We start from the raw sequence: 15,975 nt of genomic DNA, 5'->3' as shown, positions 1-15,975 counted from the left end.
ACCGTCAAACCTGTGATGGCGGCTTGCGGACCCCCAGACTTGCGGTCTGCCCGCCGCATTAGGACTGTGGCAGTTGGACCATCACGGGACCATTGCTACTGCCAGGGATCCACGAACCTGTGTGGTGGTGCAGTGGTCCGAGACCCCTAATATGCTGGCGGTGCTGCTGTGGTATCAACAAAGCTTATTAGGGTTTTTTTCACCACCACACTTTTCATGACGGTACGACCGCCATGAAAAGCGTGTTGGTGAGGTAACAAAGGGAGCCCTATAGGGGCCCCTTGTGCTCCTGTGCCATGGGGTGGATGCAGGGGGGCACATTGTGTGTCCCCGGTCTGGATGCATCACCATGTTTCTGCACAGAGCGAAATGCACAACATTGTGCATTTCAGTCAGAACAGGAACATGCTTTGGCATTCCCACCGCGGTGCCTATTTCAAGAGCACCGCAGTGGTAATGCCAAAAAACTTCCTGCCAGTGAATTAAAAAACATGAATCTGGCGGGTGGTCTGTCTTGGCTTTGGCAGTGTGGGAGTGGGGCCACAGCGTGGGCACCCCGTTGCCACACTGTCAAAGTCATATAAGGCCCAAAGGCTGTTATTTCACAGTATAGTAGATGTTTAAACAGAGCTACATTATACACACCTTACAAAAGCAGATAATGTTCATATAAAAAAATATCTCCCTGCAAAACTAAAAGCATGATTAAAACTCTTAGTCCTGACAGATATTAGACTTATGTCATAAACTAACATTTTATGGGAGCTAGATATGAATAAATCTTGGCCCATTACTTTACCGAATAAGATTTGGATAACAGTTCACCAGTTCCCATGTACTGAAAGTGCAACCAAAACTTTGCTTTTATATGCAAAAGACTTCTGATAACTCCTATGACACATAACAGATTAAATGTAATCTTACGTAATACTATTTGTCTTGTAAGGATAAGTTACCGATCTGAAATATATGCTTTTTACATATTCATATATCCTCAGGTTTTGGCAACTAATTTGTAGTCAAATAAATTCCATTTTTAATTCCAATATTATTTTAATGTTGCAAATATATTTTTGGGTAGTCTTTCAGATGATTGGCCCTGTTGCTCCTTTGATAATCATATTTTAGATAATCAGTTCCCTTTCAACAAATTACTAATAGTTAGAAAAATGCCACTGATGTTTCTTTTAAGACATGGTGATTCAGTGTTTGTTCCAATCATAAACGTGACACTGCTTATGTGTCACCAATTTCACTTGCTCTTAATGGAGAATCCTTAGGGTTTCTTATAACTTCTTTTGTTAATAATTAATGTCAACTTCATCAGACTCACCATCTAGACTTACCGTAGTTACTTATCTACACACTGTTGAATTTGTATATATCATAGTTATATTGTGAAGCCAGAACCGTGAATGTAAATTGGTATACGCTGTATCATTGATGAATTACATATTTCTTCATTCTTATCTGCTTAGATTTGTATACTTAGGAATATGACGTTTATTTTTCTGATTCTTTCCCTCCCTCTCATTTAAATTACCTTTTCCCACATTCTTTTCTCCTTTCTTCTTTTCTTTTATTCTATGATGAATAGTGGTATCTGTTACTATGATCTTCATGCTGATAGCAATAATATGCAGCATTATGAATTGCCGAGTTCTCACATGTCTGGTAATTTGTTAATATAATTAACTTTTTGACATGTTATGTCATTGCTATCTATTGTTGAATAATGTCTCTTAAACTTAAAAAATAAGCTTGCTGAGAAATCATGCGAATACTGTTGGCTATGACCTTTAGTAACAGCAAACTATGCGGCTTTACAAAAAGAAACTGGGATAGTACAGAAACGTTATGACCTTTGCTTGTTTGGCTGTTTAGGTCACACTAGAAATTATATAAACTAATGCAACATAGAAGGTGAACTGCTACACGCAGGAAGACTACATAGCAAAGTCTGTGTACTCTTTGAAGCTTTCTTCTTTATTCCCATCATAGTAATATTACCAGCTATTGCCTATATTTGGAAGTATACGAATGTACACGGTAAAGGCTTCTTATGGAAGCCACATACACGCAGGATGAATGCAGAGAGAACCATCGTAGGATGCAAATCTTTACAGTTTAAGACACAGGAAGATGGCCTAATTTGTCTAGCATCATCCAACTGTTGGACAACTAGTTAAGTCAGGACTAAGACTAAAGTTTCTAGGAGCCAAGAGCACCACGTGGCCAGATTCCCTAGATTTGCTCCGCCCCCTTCTGTGTGATGGAGATCATTTGCACAGATGACCCAATATCCACCTGTTGACAAGTTAAACGTGCGTGAGCCTGCCAGAATCCAACACTTCCATGTACATTATTGTAGTATAATCGTGTGCATACTCTACCTGTTAAAATGTCGTGCCGTATGTTTCTGACTGAGATGCGGGCTCTCTTGATTGGATTCCCAAATTCATCCTTTACCACGCCTTTTATACCACGATGGGACTAGGGTAGGAGGAAGAGAATAAAATACAGCAAAGAGTTAATGCATTCACTCACAATGATTGGATTTCGCAATGATAATATTTCCAATGTAAGTAGTTACAAGAACATGTCACAAATCTAACTAAAAGCTGATATCAACATTGCTCAAAACGACACAATATATGGGAGCGACGGCATATTGGTCCCTCACACATATTAGCCACATTAAACATTCCAACCCGGGTTCTTGCAGTGGCACAAGAGATAGTTAAACGTCAACACATGTAAATTATAAACGTGTTCCTTTTGTAAAGACCAGTCTCGTTTGGTATTTGTCGCACACGTGCATCAGAGATTCTGGGGGCAACTCACAACAGCTTCCTTTGACTTGCCTTTGATTTCAGCACAGTGCACACGGCAAAGCCTGCAAGGGCAACCTCGCTCCATACATGATACTGGACGAGCATGTGAAAAGATCTGGGCTGGCACATAATACATGATCCCGGTATTGAGGGATAAAACAAGCTTGGAAAAAGTCTGTTTTTTTTAAATAAATATAAGCACTGCTTTACAGTTTTCAGTTTGGTGCGCGTGGTGTCGTGCACTGATTAATTTATAAAACAATAAGTGCCAGGGCCCTCGTCAGGAGGACACGACAGACTGCATCATCTATTGCCCCTGCCAGCGCTGCCAGTGACAGTACTAACAAAACTACTAAACATCGCACACTACTGCGACAATTCATACTATTCCGGGCCCCCAAAGCTATAAGAATGGCTGGGCGGCACGTGTTAGTGATTATTAATGTATATTAAATAAACCGCTGTTGTTGTGCTCATACCCAAATGTGGCAGACAGCACCACCATGTGGCAGACAGCCACAAACATCAGTGCTAAGAATTATGTACCAGTGCGCAGTGCCGGAATCCACCGGCTCAAATTAAGCACTAGTGGTGTGTACAGGCTGACTATCAGAAGGACCCAGTTGTTAGAATTGATGGATGAGAGACTAGAAGAGCACACATGGATGGATGAGTGCGTGGATGGGTGTATAAGTGCATGGATAGATGAATGTGTGAATACGTGAATGGACACATGATTAATGAGTGAGTGCAAGGATGGATGAATGGTTGAGTTGATGAGTGAATACTTAAAAGAATGAGACTTGTTCAAATTGCTTCCTGTGCAACATCGCTCACCACCAACAAAGGAAGATGCATATTGTCTCTGTTTCTCAAACCACAAATGCTGTTTAAACTCCCCATGCACAGCTAGCTCTACTTGCATAAAACTGCCAAAGCATATACTGAGAATTGCCACAATGATGCTGTGCCAGCATTATGTTAGAATTAGATACCTTTCTGCTATGCTATGGAAATCAGAGCTAGTTATCTCAGATATTGTTGCCATCATGCAAAAGATTCCAGAGTATGTAGTATATTACCAACTGGAACAGCAGTAATCAGAACTTGGCACTATTATGGCATTGATGCTAACATTTTTCCAGGAAACAGCTCAGTTATGCCATCAACAGTATTGTGCAGGTATGGCTATCATCATGCCAGGGGTGACAAAATTATACCAAGATTCACCATCTTTAGCTGGGTGAATCTCAAAGCATCACACCAACAAACCCAACATGCAGAAACGTGTCTGTCGCCCGCCCTGTGCTCTGTGACTGGGGGAACTTTGAGCACCCCCTTCCACAGCTAGTAAAGTAAACAAGCATTGGCATAGCCAATAGGTCTAGCCTTGCATGTGTTTAGTCATGCAGCACATCATCCTGGGTACTGTGTCGCCAGGGATTGAATAGCTATACAATGCTGTCACAAGTCAGTCTGGAGCGAAACAAAGATAGCTCAAGCAACTGGATGATCATGAATGCCAAACAATAAGCTAATGTTTGATGATAAAGAAGCTTGACACTGCAAGTTCTCGTGCCGTGTCACACAGCTTTTTTTAAGCGGGATGGGGTGGGTGGTACAGGCAAGTGAAGTGGATGTAGGAAGTAGAATGCAGGGGAGAAAGAGAGACACCACATTCAGTGGAGGGAGATCCGAGAGGCTGTGATATGGACAATAAATGCTTCAGAGAACTCTGAGAGGGATGGGTACAGAGAGGCAGGGTGGATCAGCAAAGTGGAAAGAGCAAGTGAGAGACACCTGGCAAGCTGAGTTAAGGCACTTCAGGGAAGAGAGGGGTATGTTACTGGACCTGTGCTGCCCTGTGCAAGAGTAAGAGATGCGCATGTGTGGGCGCGTGTGTGGTGCTTAGCAAGCTTAAACTGGAGAGAAAGACACTTTAGGGAAGATAATGGGAGGGTATGGAGACCGACAAAAGGCAGAGGGAAGAGAGAGAAACAGTAAAGGAAGACATTGCAGGCTGGAAATGGAGATAACGTGGGACTGAGACAGTCTGCAGGGAAGAAAATATGAGAAGCGCAGACCGCTGGCAAGCTGAGACGGTAAAGAAAGATCTTTACCAGCAGAGAGTGGGGTATAAAGATCGTCCTCAGGAGGAAAAGGCGAGAGTCACAGAGAGAGATGGGAGGAGAAAGACACCTCACGGAAGAGAGAGCGGGGTGCAGAGACAGTCTTTAGGGGGAGAAGGTGAGAGAGATGTGATATCTGACAAAGAGAAAAAAAAAACTTGCGTAAGAGTGGGTGGGGTCCAGAGACAGGGGTGAAAGGAAAGAGAGACAGATGGGAAATCCGTCAGAATAAGACAGAAGAGACTAGCACTTCACAAAAGAGATGGTGGGGTATAAAGACAGCAGTGGAGAGGCAGAGAGAACGAGCAAGAAATCACAAGCAGGGGGGGCAGTAGAGCAGGATGAGGTGGAAAAGGTAGCCACAGGGACATTTCAGGCAAGAGTGGATTCAAGAGTAGAGAAAGAGAAAAACTGCACAGGGAAAGCAAAGAGAAAATATAGATAACGTGAGAAGGGGAAGAAAAGAAACTTCCTGAGTGGGCAGATTTAAGTACGGACTGATCTTTTTTTTATAGTTACCACAGGGGCCATTGCCCAGCAGAATGGAGGTCACTCCAGAATAAGCTCACTTTTATTTGTTAGATTATACTGGCCTGAAACATATTTTATGTTATACAGTGAATATAGAAAAATTCAACTTCACTTTCAATGCAACAATATTGCCCCTTTCCTTTTCAGCTACCAGAACAATCAACAATCTTGTATTTTTCTCTATCTGCAACACAGTGGATGGCAACACAGAGCACTAATGAATCGCTACCTACATCAAATCTTATTTGATATTTTATGCCAGTTGTAGTCTTCTACACACTTGTGAATATACTTTTGAGGTTTAGCCTTAAAGAGTGATAAGAATTGTTCATACCTATGTGGTCTTTCCCAATGAGTTGTATACCCGAATGAGATTGTAGATTGCTTTACTAGTAAGACATACTAGCCGGAGTTGTTGACTGTTGATCTTGGATAGTGATATTTTCACATGTGGTGCTACCTGATTGCTTTACAAATATAGAGGGAGACTAGAAATGCTGCCACCGTTGCTTCTCATTTAATGCTACTCATAATGCATAGTCAATGTTAAGAATACAATACAAAAGACGGTGGGATTTAGAACAGACAAAATCAACAGAAAAAAAGTTATACTTTAGGAAGGGGCAGGGAAGGCTCAAGATTACCATCAGAATCATGCAATACATCGGGAATATCAATAAAAAAGGCCATCAGGTATCACACCTCTAGAAACTTCTGTGGCCAAATACCACCAAATTCAATGACAAAACAACTAACTACTGGGTAAAGCAGACCGAGACCACACTCACCGAAGAGGAGCTAGCTCTCTTTTGGTCTGCGCTATCATGTAACAAAATGACACCAACATTATCACAAACAGAATTCTGGCTCCTCCACAAGACCTTCGGACCCCCCGCCCAGTTAGCCTCACTAGTACTCAGAGACGACAATCTATGCTGAAACTGCCCCAAGGAGAAAGGGGATTTAGCGCACCTTATATACTACTGCCCCAAACAAAAAATTCTGGGAGGATATCTTTGACTTCATAAAAAATGCCCTGGGGTGCACACTAACCCCGATTTTTCCTCCCTCACCACAGCTTTCATAACAGCAAATCTCCCTACACAACAATACAGAGACCTCCTAGACCTACTTCTGACCTCAGCCATCAAACTGGTCCTGGCCAACTGGAAGGACACTGCTAAGACATCATATAGATGCTGGTTTAACTGGGTGACATACCTCAGGGGCGCAGATAGCACTGCCCTGCAAAACTCACCCTAGAAACCATCATCTAGGGGAATGTGGAAGTTACTGGATATTTTCCTTGAATCAGATGACCCACCCTGAACTCACCGGGGCTCTCTTTCGCGTAGCAGCACCCCCACATACTGACACCATCCCAGAATAGGCTCGGAGCGAAGCATCACTTCTTGTACCTTATCTCTCTCTTCTATTCTCTTCCAACACTATCCTATCTCTAATTTACCCCTGATGGACAATACAGAGGGTTCCAGATGGACAAGCTCAAGAAAGCACCATGCAATGCTTGTACCGCCAACTAAGTTTCCATGTAATGCTTGCAAAGTCATGTAACGTCCTCCTGGAACTTTTAAAGACAAAGAGAATGTACCTGTTTTGTGAAATACTAATAGAATATCTTGAAATCACAAAAAAGAAAAGAACATATCTCCCTCTTTGGCAAGGTGATCCATCCAGAGAATGCTCCATCGGAGTAGCCGGTGTCGAAAAAAACAAAAAAAAGATTCCAAAAGGCTTCACAAAATAATAATTTACACGGGAAAGATTGAAGAAAGATGAAAAGGAAAAATCAAAATACAGAGACATGTTCCTGTACTAAGTTGCTTGCTTAAAGACAGAAGTGTACCTTCTTATGCCACGAAATGAATCTGTAAACTATCATCTTGATATAACTGTAATGAGTTCTGACAAATATAATCTTAATCATATAAAACTGAGTTTGTTCTATCAGGGCAAGCCCTTCAGTTGCAGTCTGTTCTTCGTCAATGATGAAATGAATGTCTTAATAGATACAATTGCACATACTCAACTGAAAATTTATTACTGTAAATTGGAATTTTAAATTTCAAAATTAAAGACGCTTAATTCAGTCAATTCAGTGTTATCATACAAGCATGACCTGAAATCTGTGCTGTGATCTGCAGCACAGGAATGAAGACAGTAATGTCTACATTTTAAATAGAGTAGATAATATTAACTAACTCGATAGCATTCGTGTTACTGACCACGAAGGATAAACGACCGAGCCAACTCTGTCAGAACTTGACCTGTTGTATGGAACACTGTTGACTGGTCTACTGTACTACACAGAAGCTCCTGTTACATGAGTTATTTTGATAAAAAAAATGTCTCTAGTAGATCACATGAATACTGAGAAATAAAGATTTAATAAAATAAAACGAAAACCAAATGCTTCCGACATATTTACAATAACACCTATACAATAATGTATGTAAATGTATGACATTGCTATGATGATATTAACTTTAATTGCATCTTGCTGAGCTCTAATCTAATATAAACTGCAACACGTAGTCATCAATGTCTGAATTCCCATGGTATCATAGACAAACATTACTTCAGGCCTCATAATGCAGACTTCCTATAATTGATCGAAGCAGAGGTCTGTACCTAGATACCTAGAGCCACAGGCTTCACTCTATTTATGAAAGTGTAGGTTATTTCAAATCAGAAAATGCGAGGTTTTTCCACCTGCATTCATTGACACACAGTAAGCACTGTCCATGTTGCAGCAATAATAGACACGGGCCACAGGAATAAATAAATAAGAATGCTTCAGAGTTGATTTTATTTTTAATTCTCCCAACCTATATCTAGGGAGAGTGTAGTGTCGGCTGCAGAACAATGAAGTTAAAATGTGCTACCTAAAGGGTATGGGCAGAGGGGCCATTCATTATTCCACAGGCCCAGAAGGTTGCAGTGCCTCATGCTATCACATTTATTTACACATTTTAGAGCAAACCAGCCCTATTTGTTTTAGACATCTAACATACCTAATATCACCAGATGGTGCCAGATGATGGAGCTGTCCTGTTGTCTATTTCCCTGCTTAACATTTAAACTTTCCAGGAAATCCACACCTATGAAAGCCCGTTTTTGTCCTCTGCCCCAATAAAGTCCTGGGACGCCTGCTCTGGACCTGAGTACAATTCCAACTTTTTTGGAGGCAACTTTGGGATTTTTCTGTAAAAAACCTAAATCCTGGCAGTTCATTATTGTAATTGGTGACCAGTGTGGCAGCTGCAGGTGTGTCCAGAGCAGGCCACCAGCTTAAATGGACTAGACAAAAATTGTAAATTAATTGAAAGAGGCCAGGTACAGATACAGGGCAAAACAGCTCCGAATAGACAGGGATCAGTGTGGAGCCTAAACTGAGTTTTTTCTCCATTGAGACTTTTATTTTGTGTGAGACACAAACAAAGCAACAGACTGGGAGTGCTGAAGACCCTTATATATGGGTTTAAGCGATAATTTATTTTCAACATTTCCATTTTTTTCAAAGGTTTATGCCAACTTTATACCAACTCGTATTTCAGTACTAGTTTGTCTCGTCTTTGTGAAAAAATAAGTGTTTTGTTAATGTTTGCAATAATGATTCAGAATTCTGTCCTCTCCAGTATAACAGCCAGTCTTCCAACAGTGCTTTGGTCATCATTCTCATCCTCTGATATATGCCAATGTTGGAATACTCAAAGATCAGGCTATTCCTGTTGTTTTTCTTTTTCTAAACAGATAATATTGAAGGTTAAGTCGGCAATACAGCATTAGTCCATTGAAGTCAACAGCGCCACATAGGCCTTGTTATAATTCCAATATCCCCATATTTAAATATATAACATAATCAAAATAACTGCTTTACGCTCAATTCACCCACCTACATGAGTCAGTTCCATCTTTGTCCGAAAATGTAATGAGGGCTGGCATACTCTGGTCGCCTATTCTCGTTCTGTTGGCGCTTCGCTCGCAGTCGGAGGGAGATGCACTTACAGTGGGAATCCTCATGTTGATGGGGTCAAGCAAGGTTCTCATGGAGGAGAGAGATTTGGTGCTGGCGAACCTACCGGAGTGGGGTCCTGTGTATCTAGATCTGTTCCTCTCAAGAAGTCTACGAATGTTTCCCAAACCTGTGCTATTTCAATGGAGCGAATGCCCCTCTTAGCTTCCCTAAGCAACACTTCCCCTTAATTTCCTGTCCATTTCTCTAGTTCCTTCCCCCACCACGCTATTTTGAGCCCTATATTGGATTTCCAATTTCTCATAACATTTTTGTGAGTCAGTAAGCCAGGTCCTGGAATCTACTCATAAACTTCATCTAGGCAATATGGGGGAAGGAGTTAAGAATGCAGTGTCCGGTCGTGTAGGGGACCTCCCTGGAAATCGTATTCGCTACCACTGCTGTGACCTCTTTCCAATAAGGTACCAAGGAAGGGCAGTCTCATATCATGTGCTTTAGCTACACTCCTATTTCCCCGCATTTCGGGCAGGCCGCTTCACCTAGAAGAAAGTATTTGTTATTATGGCCTGGGGTCATATCTGCTCTATGAAGGGAAAAGTAGTTAATAAGCTTGAATCTTCCATTTCTGGAGACTTTGGTATCCTCGCTAAGAAATTGCCCCAATCTTTTTCTGGAATGGGGATCCCCAGGTCTTACTCCCACCATGACTTCAGGGACTCCAGTGGTTGCAGCGTGCTCCCCAGAAGCGATCTATATGGGCAGGTAACAGACTTAATGGTGCCTGCTGCTCTTATCATGCAATGGCAGTTGTTTTGGTTGTGTGGTCAGGCATGACAATTTTCCAATGTGCACGGAACACACCTGTCATTGCTCTATGATGGAGAAAATGAAGCTGGAGGAGATTGAATTCCTCTCTGAACTCCTCAAACGAAAGGAGCTTACCTTCACAAAACTGGTCTCCCACCTTCTTCATGCCCGCTTCTACCTATTAATTTAATCTGTGTGTGTGTTTTTTGAAGGCACCGGGTCCTGCAACGCTGCATCACTTTATATGCTGGCATATCTTCATCTGAGGGTTACAGTGTTCGCAGTAATGCTCCTGTTAACCTGGGGTACTCCAGAACAAACTGCCCCCCTTTTCTGTCCGTGCATTGTCTACTTGTGATCCACTGAGTGAACCTCTGGAGTTGGGTCACCAAGTAATAGGACTCAAACTCCAGTACTGCCAGTCACCCATCATCGGATGGTCACTGTAGTTTGTCTAGTGCCACTCATCTGTGGCTTGAGCCACAAAGGAATGACACCGGCAAAGAGTCAAGTTCCCTAAAGACTGCTCTGGTAATCCACACCGGCAGCACTGTGAAGAAGTATGATGGCCGGGGAAGGCTAGCATTTTAAGCAGGGCCACCCTTCCTGCCACATAGAGTGGGAGCATTCTTAAAAAGTCAGCACAGGCTCTCAAGGATCTGATAGCATGTCCTATATTACCTTCTAGTAAATTCTGTTGATCATGGTATATTTTCATCCCTAGATATGGTAGACATTTAGGCTCCCAACAAATCCAGCAATGGAGCATCGGCTTCTTAAGGGAAAAGTTGTAACATCTGCCAGTTCACTCTTAAGCCAGACCAGGCCCAAACTCTCCCTTCCAGCACCCCTAACTCACTCCAAGTAAATTCCTGTGTCTCTGATAAATAATATGAGATCATCCACATACAGAACTCTTTGGTGCTGGTGGATGCCACTGCCAACCTGGATGCCCGTGTATTAGATCTGGGCGTCTCTATTTGGAAGAGGTAGGTACCAATGTTCAAATAGGGACCCTTGCCTCTAGTCAGGGTAAGGGGGATACACTCTTAGGATAACCACTGCTCACCCCCTCGGTAGCTTGGCACGAGAAAACAGGCTTATCAGAGGCAATGTGTAAAGTATTTGTACCAACACTCACAGTAACACAGTGAAAACACCACAAATGGACTCCACACCAATTTAGAAAAATAAAGCATCTTTATATAAATTACACAAGACCAAAACAACAAAAATCCAACATACACTGTTCCAACATAAGTCTTTAAAAAGAGTTCAAAGGTTTGCACCAAATAATCCACAGTTGCGTCACCTTTAACCCAAAGTACCTGTAGATGTGACAAAAGTTCCAAGCGGCAGCTGCAGCGTCAGAAAACAAGCGATGCGTAACTCTTGAGACCCTGGGGAGGCCAGTGGCGTAACGAACCTTGAGGGGGGCCCCCCTGCAGGGTAAGTGAAGGGGCCCCCTCCGGACTCAATCTAGAGCTCCCCAGCAGAAGTGCGGTGCTGATGGGGCCCCCTGGAGGGCGAGGGCCCCCCGCACCGCGGGGGCTGCAGGGGCCTGTGTTACGCCCCTGGGGGAGGCGATACGACAACCCCGCTGCACTCAGCGGGCGGGTTGCGTTGAATCCGGTCTGTATGGGGAGAGATGCAACACCTTGTATGGATTCCGGTTTGCAGGTTCTCCGGTAGGAAGCGTCTCGCACAGGCACGATGCCACGATCTTCGGGGCGGTGATGATCTTTGGTGCAGCTGTGAGGCGCGGCGAAGCGTTGATCTCTTCAAGCAGGGGACACAGCAACAGCAAAGTCCTTCCCCTCTCCTTGGCAGAATTGCAACTGCAGGTCAGCCTTACAGCAGAGTCCTTCCTCTTCAGTCTTGCTGCTTTTCTCCTGGCAGAGGTTCCTTCTTGATTCCAGGATGATCTAAAGTTCAGGGGTTTGGGGTCCTGTAGTTATGCCCCAAAAAGTCTTTGATCCCTTTGTTCAGGAGGGCTCTGAGCCCGGTCAAAAACAGTTCTGGGTGTCTCCTGCCAGTGACACCTTCTTCCTTTGCAAGAGAGTGGCAGGGTCATCAGCCGCCCTGCAGGAAGTGGAGCCAGCATTGTGGAAGGGAGGCACAGCCCTATTCAGGCCCAAGTGCTATCCCGTCCCACCACTCAAGTTGCAGATGAAACTATTCAGCCTAGAGCTGACTCACCCAGCCTCCTGGAGCCACCCCAGCCCCGGTCACTCACAAACCAGACAGTCAATCCACAAACAGGTAGAGGCAGACAGAAAGGTTAGACAAGAAAACAGCCACTTTCTAAAAGTGCTGTTTTCAAACATAGGATTTAAAAACCTTCCTTCCTAAAAGATGGGTTATTAAATTCTGAGTTCAGGGATACCAGACCTCAATTTTCCATCTTGCTCCTATAGGAAGCTATGCAGGTAAACATTATACACAGCATTCCCTATTCTAGCCTATGGGCAAGATGGCCTTTCAGTAGAGAAAAACGAAATTGGCAGTATTTCACTATCAGAGCATGTCACCCACACTAGTACATGCTCTACCTTTCACATACACTGCACCCTGCCCAGGGGGGTACCTTCCAGAGGGGTGTCCAATGTGTACAGAAAGGGAAGGGTTAGGCTTGGCCAGTGGGGACACGGGCCAGGTCAGTATGGCAGTTAGCAACTGCACACAGGCACTGCGGTGGCAGGCCTGAGACACCATTTTAGGGTTACTCATGTGGGTGGCACAATCAGTGCTGCAGGCCCACTAGTAGCATGTGATTCACCAGCCCTGGCACACTCAGTGCACTTTACTAGGGACCTACCAATGAAACAAATCTGCCAATCATGGATAACCAATCATAATAACAATTTATACAGAGAGCATTTGCACTTTAGCACTGATCAGCGGTGGTAAAGTGCCCAGAGTCCTATAGTCAACAACCACAGGTCAGGACAAGCATTTACAATGCAATGGTCTCGGCATCATTAAAGGTAGAGCTATTGGCATTGCTCATGACATTTCTTTTTTTTTTTAAATCATAATTAATGGCATTGTCATTTACATTGCCAATACACAGCACTCTGCACTCAACAGCACACACCACTCTGCACCTGCACTCACTGCTCTGCACACTCACTCTGCATTCTGCACTCACACTCTGCACTCACTACTCTGCACTCAATACTCTGCACTCAATACTCTGCACTCAATACTCTGCACTCAATACTCTACACACTCAAAACTCCACACACTCAATACTCTACACACTCAATAATCTACACACTCAATACTCTGCACTCAATACTCTACACACTCAATACTCTACACACTCAATACTCTACACTCACTACTCTACACACTCAATACTCCACACACTCACTACTCTACACACTCACTACTCTACACACTCACTACTCTGCACTCACTACTCTGCACTCACTACTCTGCACTCACTACTCTGCACTCACTACTCTGCACTCACTACTCTGCACTCACAACTCTGCACTCACAACTCTGCACTCACAACTCTGCACTCTGCTCTCAATACTCTGCACTCACAACTCTGCACTCTGCTCTCAATACTCTGCACTCACAACTCTGCACTCTGCACTCACTACTCTGCACTCACTACTCTGCACTCACTACTCTGCACTCTGCACTCACTACTCTGCACTCACTGCTCTGCACTCACTGCTCTGCACTCACTACTCTGCACTCTGCACTCACTGCTCTGCACTCACCACTCTGCACTCACTACTCTGCACTCACCACTCTGCACTCACCACTCTGCACTCACCACTCTGCACTCACTACTCTGCACTCACTACTCTGCACTCACTACTCTGCACTCACTACTCTGCACTCTGCACTCACTACTCTGCAATCTGCACTCACTACTCTGCACTCACCACTCTGCACTCACCACTCTGCACTCACCACTCTGCACTCTACACTCACTACTCTGCACTCTGCACTCACTACTCTGCACTCACTACTCTGCACTCACTACTCTGCACTCACGACTCTGCACTCTGCACTCACTACTCTGCACTCACTACTCTGCACTCACTACTCTGTACTCACCACTCTGCACTCACCACTCTGCACTCACCACTCTGCACTCACCACTCTGCACTCACTACTCTGCACTCTGCACTCACTACTCTGCACTCACTACTCTGCACTCACTACTCTGCACTCACTACTCTGCACTCTGCAGTCACTACTCTACACACTCAATACTCTACATACTCACTACTCTACACACTCACTACTCTGCACTCACTACTCTGCACTCACTACTCTGCACTCACTACTCTGCACTCACTACTCTGCACTCACTACTCTGCACTCACAACTCTGCACTCACCACTCTGCACTCACCACTCTGCACTCACCACTCTGCACTCACCACTCTGCACTCACTACTCTGCACTCAGTACTCTGCACTCACCACTCTGCACTCACTACTCTGCACTCACTACTCTGCACTCACTATTCTGCACTCTGCACTCACTACTCTGCACTCACTACTCTGCACTCTGCACTCACTGCTCTGCACTCACCACTCTGCACTCACTACTCTGCACTCACCACTCTGCACTCACCACTCTGCACTCACCACTCTGCACTCACTACTCTGCACTCACTACTCTGCACTCACTACTCTGCACTCACTACTCTGCACTCTGCACTCACTACTCTGCACTCACTACTCTGCAATCTGCACTCACTACTCTGCACTCACCACTCTGCACTCACCACTCTGCACTCTGCACTCACTACTCTGCACTCTGCACTCACTACTCTGCACTCACCACTCTGCACTCACAACTCTGCACTCACAACTCTGCACTCACAACTCTGCACTCACAACTCTGCACTCACCACTCTGCACTCACCACTCTGCACTCACTACTCTGCACTCACTACTCTGCACTCACTACTCTGCACTCTGCACTCACTACTCTGCACTCACTACTCTGCAATCTGCACTCACTACTCTGCACTCACCAGTCTGCACTCATCACTCTGCACTCTGCACTCACTACTCTGCACTCTGCACTCACTACTCTGCACTCACAACTCTGCACTCACAACTCTGCACTCACAACTCTGCACTCACCACTCTGCACTCACCACTCTGCACTCCCCACTCTGCACTCACCACTCTGCACTCACTACTCTGCACTCAGTACTCTGCACTCACCACTCTGCACTCACTACTCTGCACTCACTACTCTGCACTCTGCACTCACTACTCTGCAATCTGCACTCACTACTCTGCACTCACCACTCTGCACTCACCACTCTGCACTCACCACTCTGCACTCACTACTCTGCCCTCTGCACTCACTACTCTGCACTCACCACTCTGCACTCACAACTCTGCACTCACAACTCTGCACTCACAACTCTGCACTCACTACTCTGCACTCACTACTCTGCACTCACTACTCTGCACTCACTACTCTGCACTCACTACTCTGCAGTCTGCACTCACTACTCTGCACTCACTACTCTGCACTCACTACTCTGCACTCACTACTCTGCACTCACCACTCTGCACTCACTACTTTGCACTCTGCACTCACTACTCTGCACTCACTACTCTGCACTCACTACTCTGCAATCTGCACTCACTACTCTGCACTCACTACTCTGCACTCACTACTCTGCA

At 44.5% G+C, this 15,975-nt stretch overlaps 1 protein-coding gene across 1 annotated transcript in view; it reads right to left on the bottom strand.

Moving 5' to 3' along the window:
- The window catches only part of CPZ (carboxypeptidase Z), a 353,734-nt gene that overhangs the window by 17,414 nt on the left and 320,345 nt on the right, over positions 1-15,975 (bottom strand). Inside the window, exon 10 of the mRNA XM_078678537.1 lies at positions 2,394-2,493. Coding sequence (XP_078534663.1) covers positions 2,394-2,493 — 100 coding nt within the window. The remainder of the gene's footprint in view (positions 1-2,393; positions 2,494-15,975) is intronic.

Source organism: Lissotriton helveticus, chromosome 2_2 (assembly GCF_964261635.1).
Source record: "Lissotriton helveticus chromosome 2_2, aLisHel1.1, whole genome shotgun sequence".
NCBI lineage: Eukaryota > Metazoa > Chordata > Amphibia > Caudata > Salamandridae > Lissotriton > Lissotriton helveticus.
This window is presented reverse-complemented; position numbering and strand designations above follow the sequence as displayed.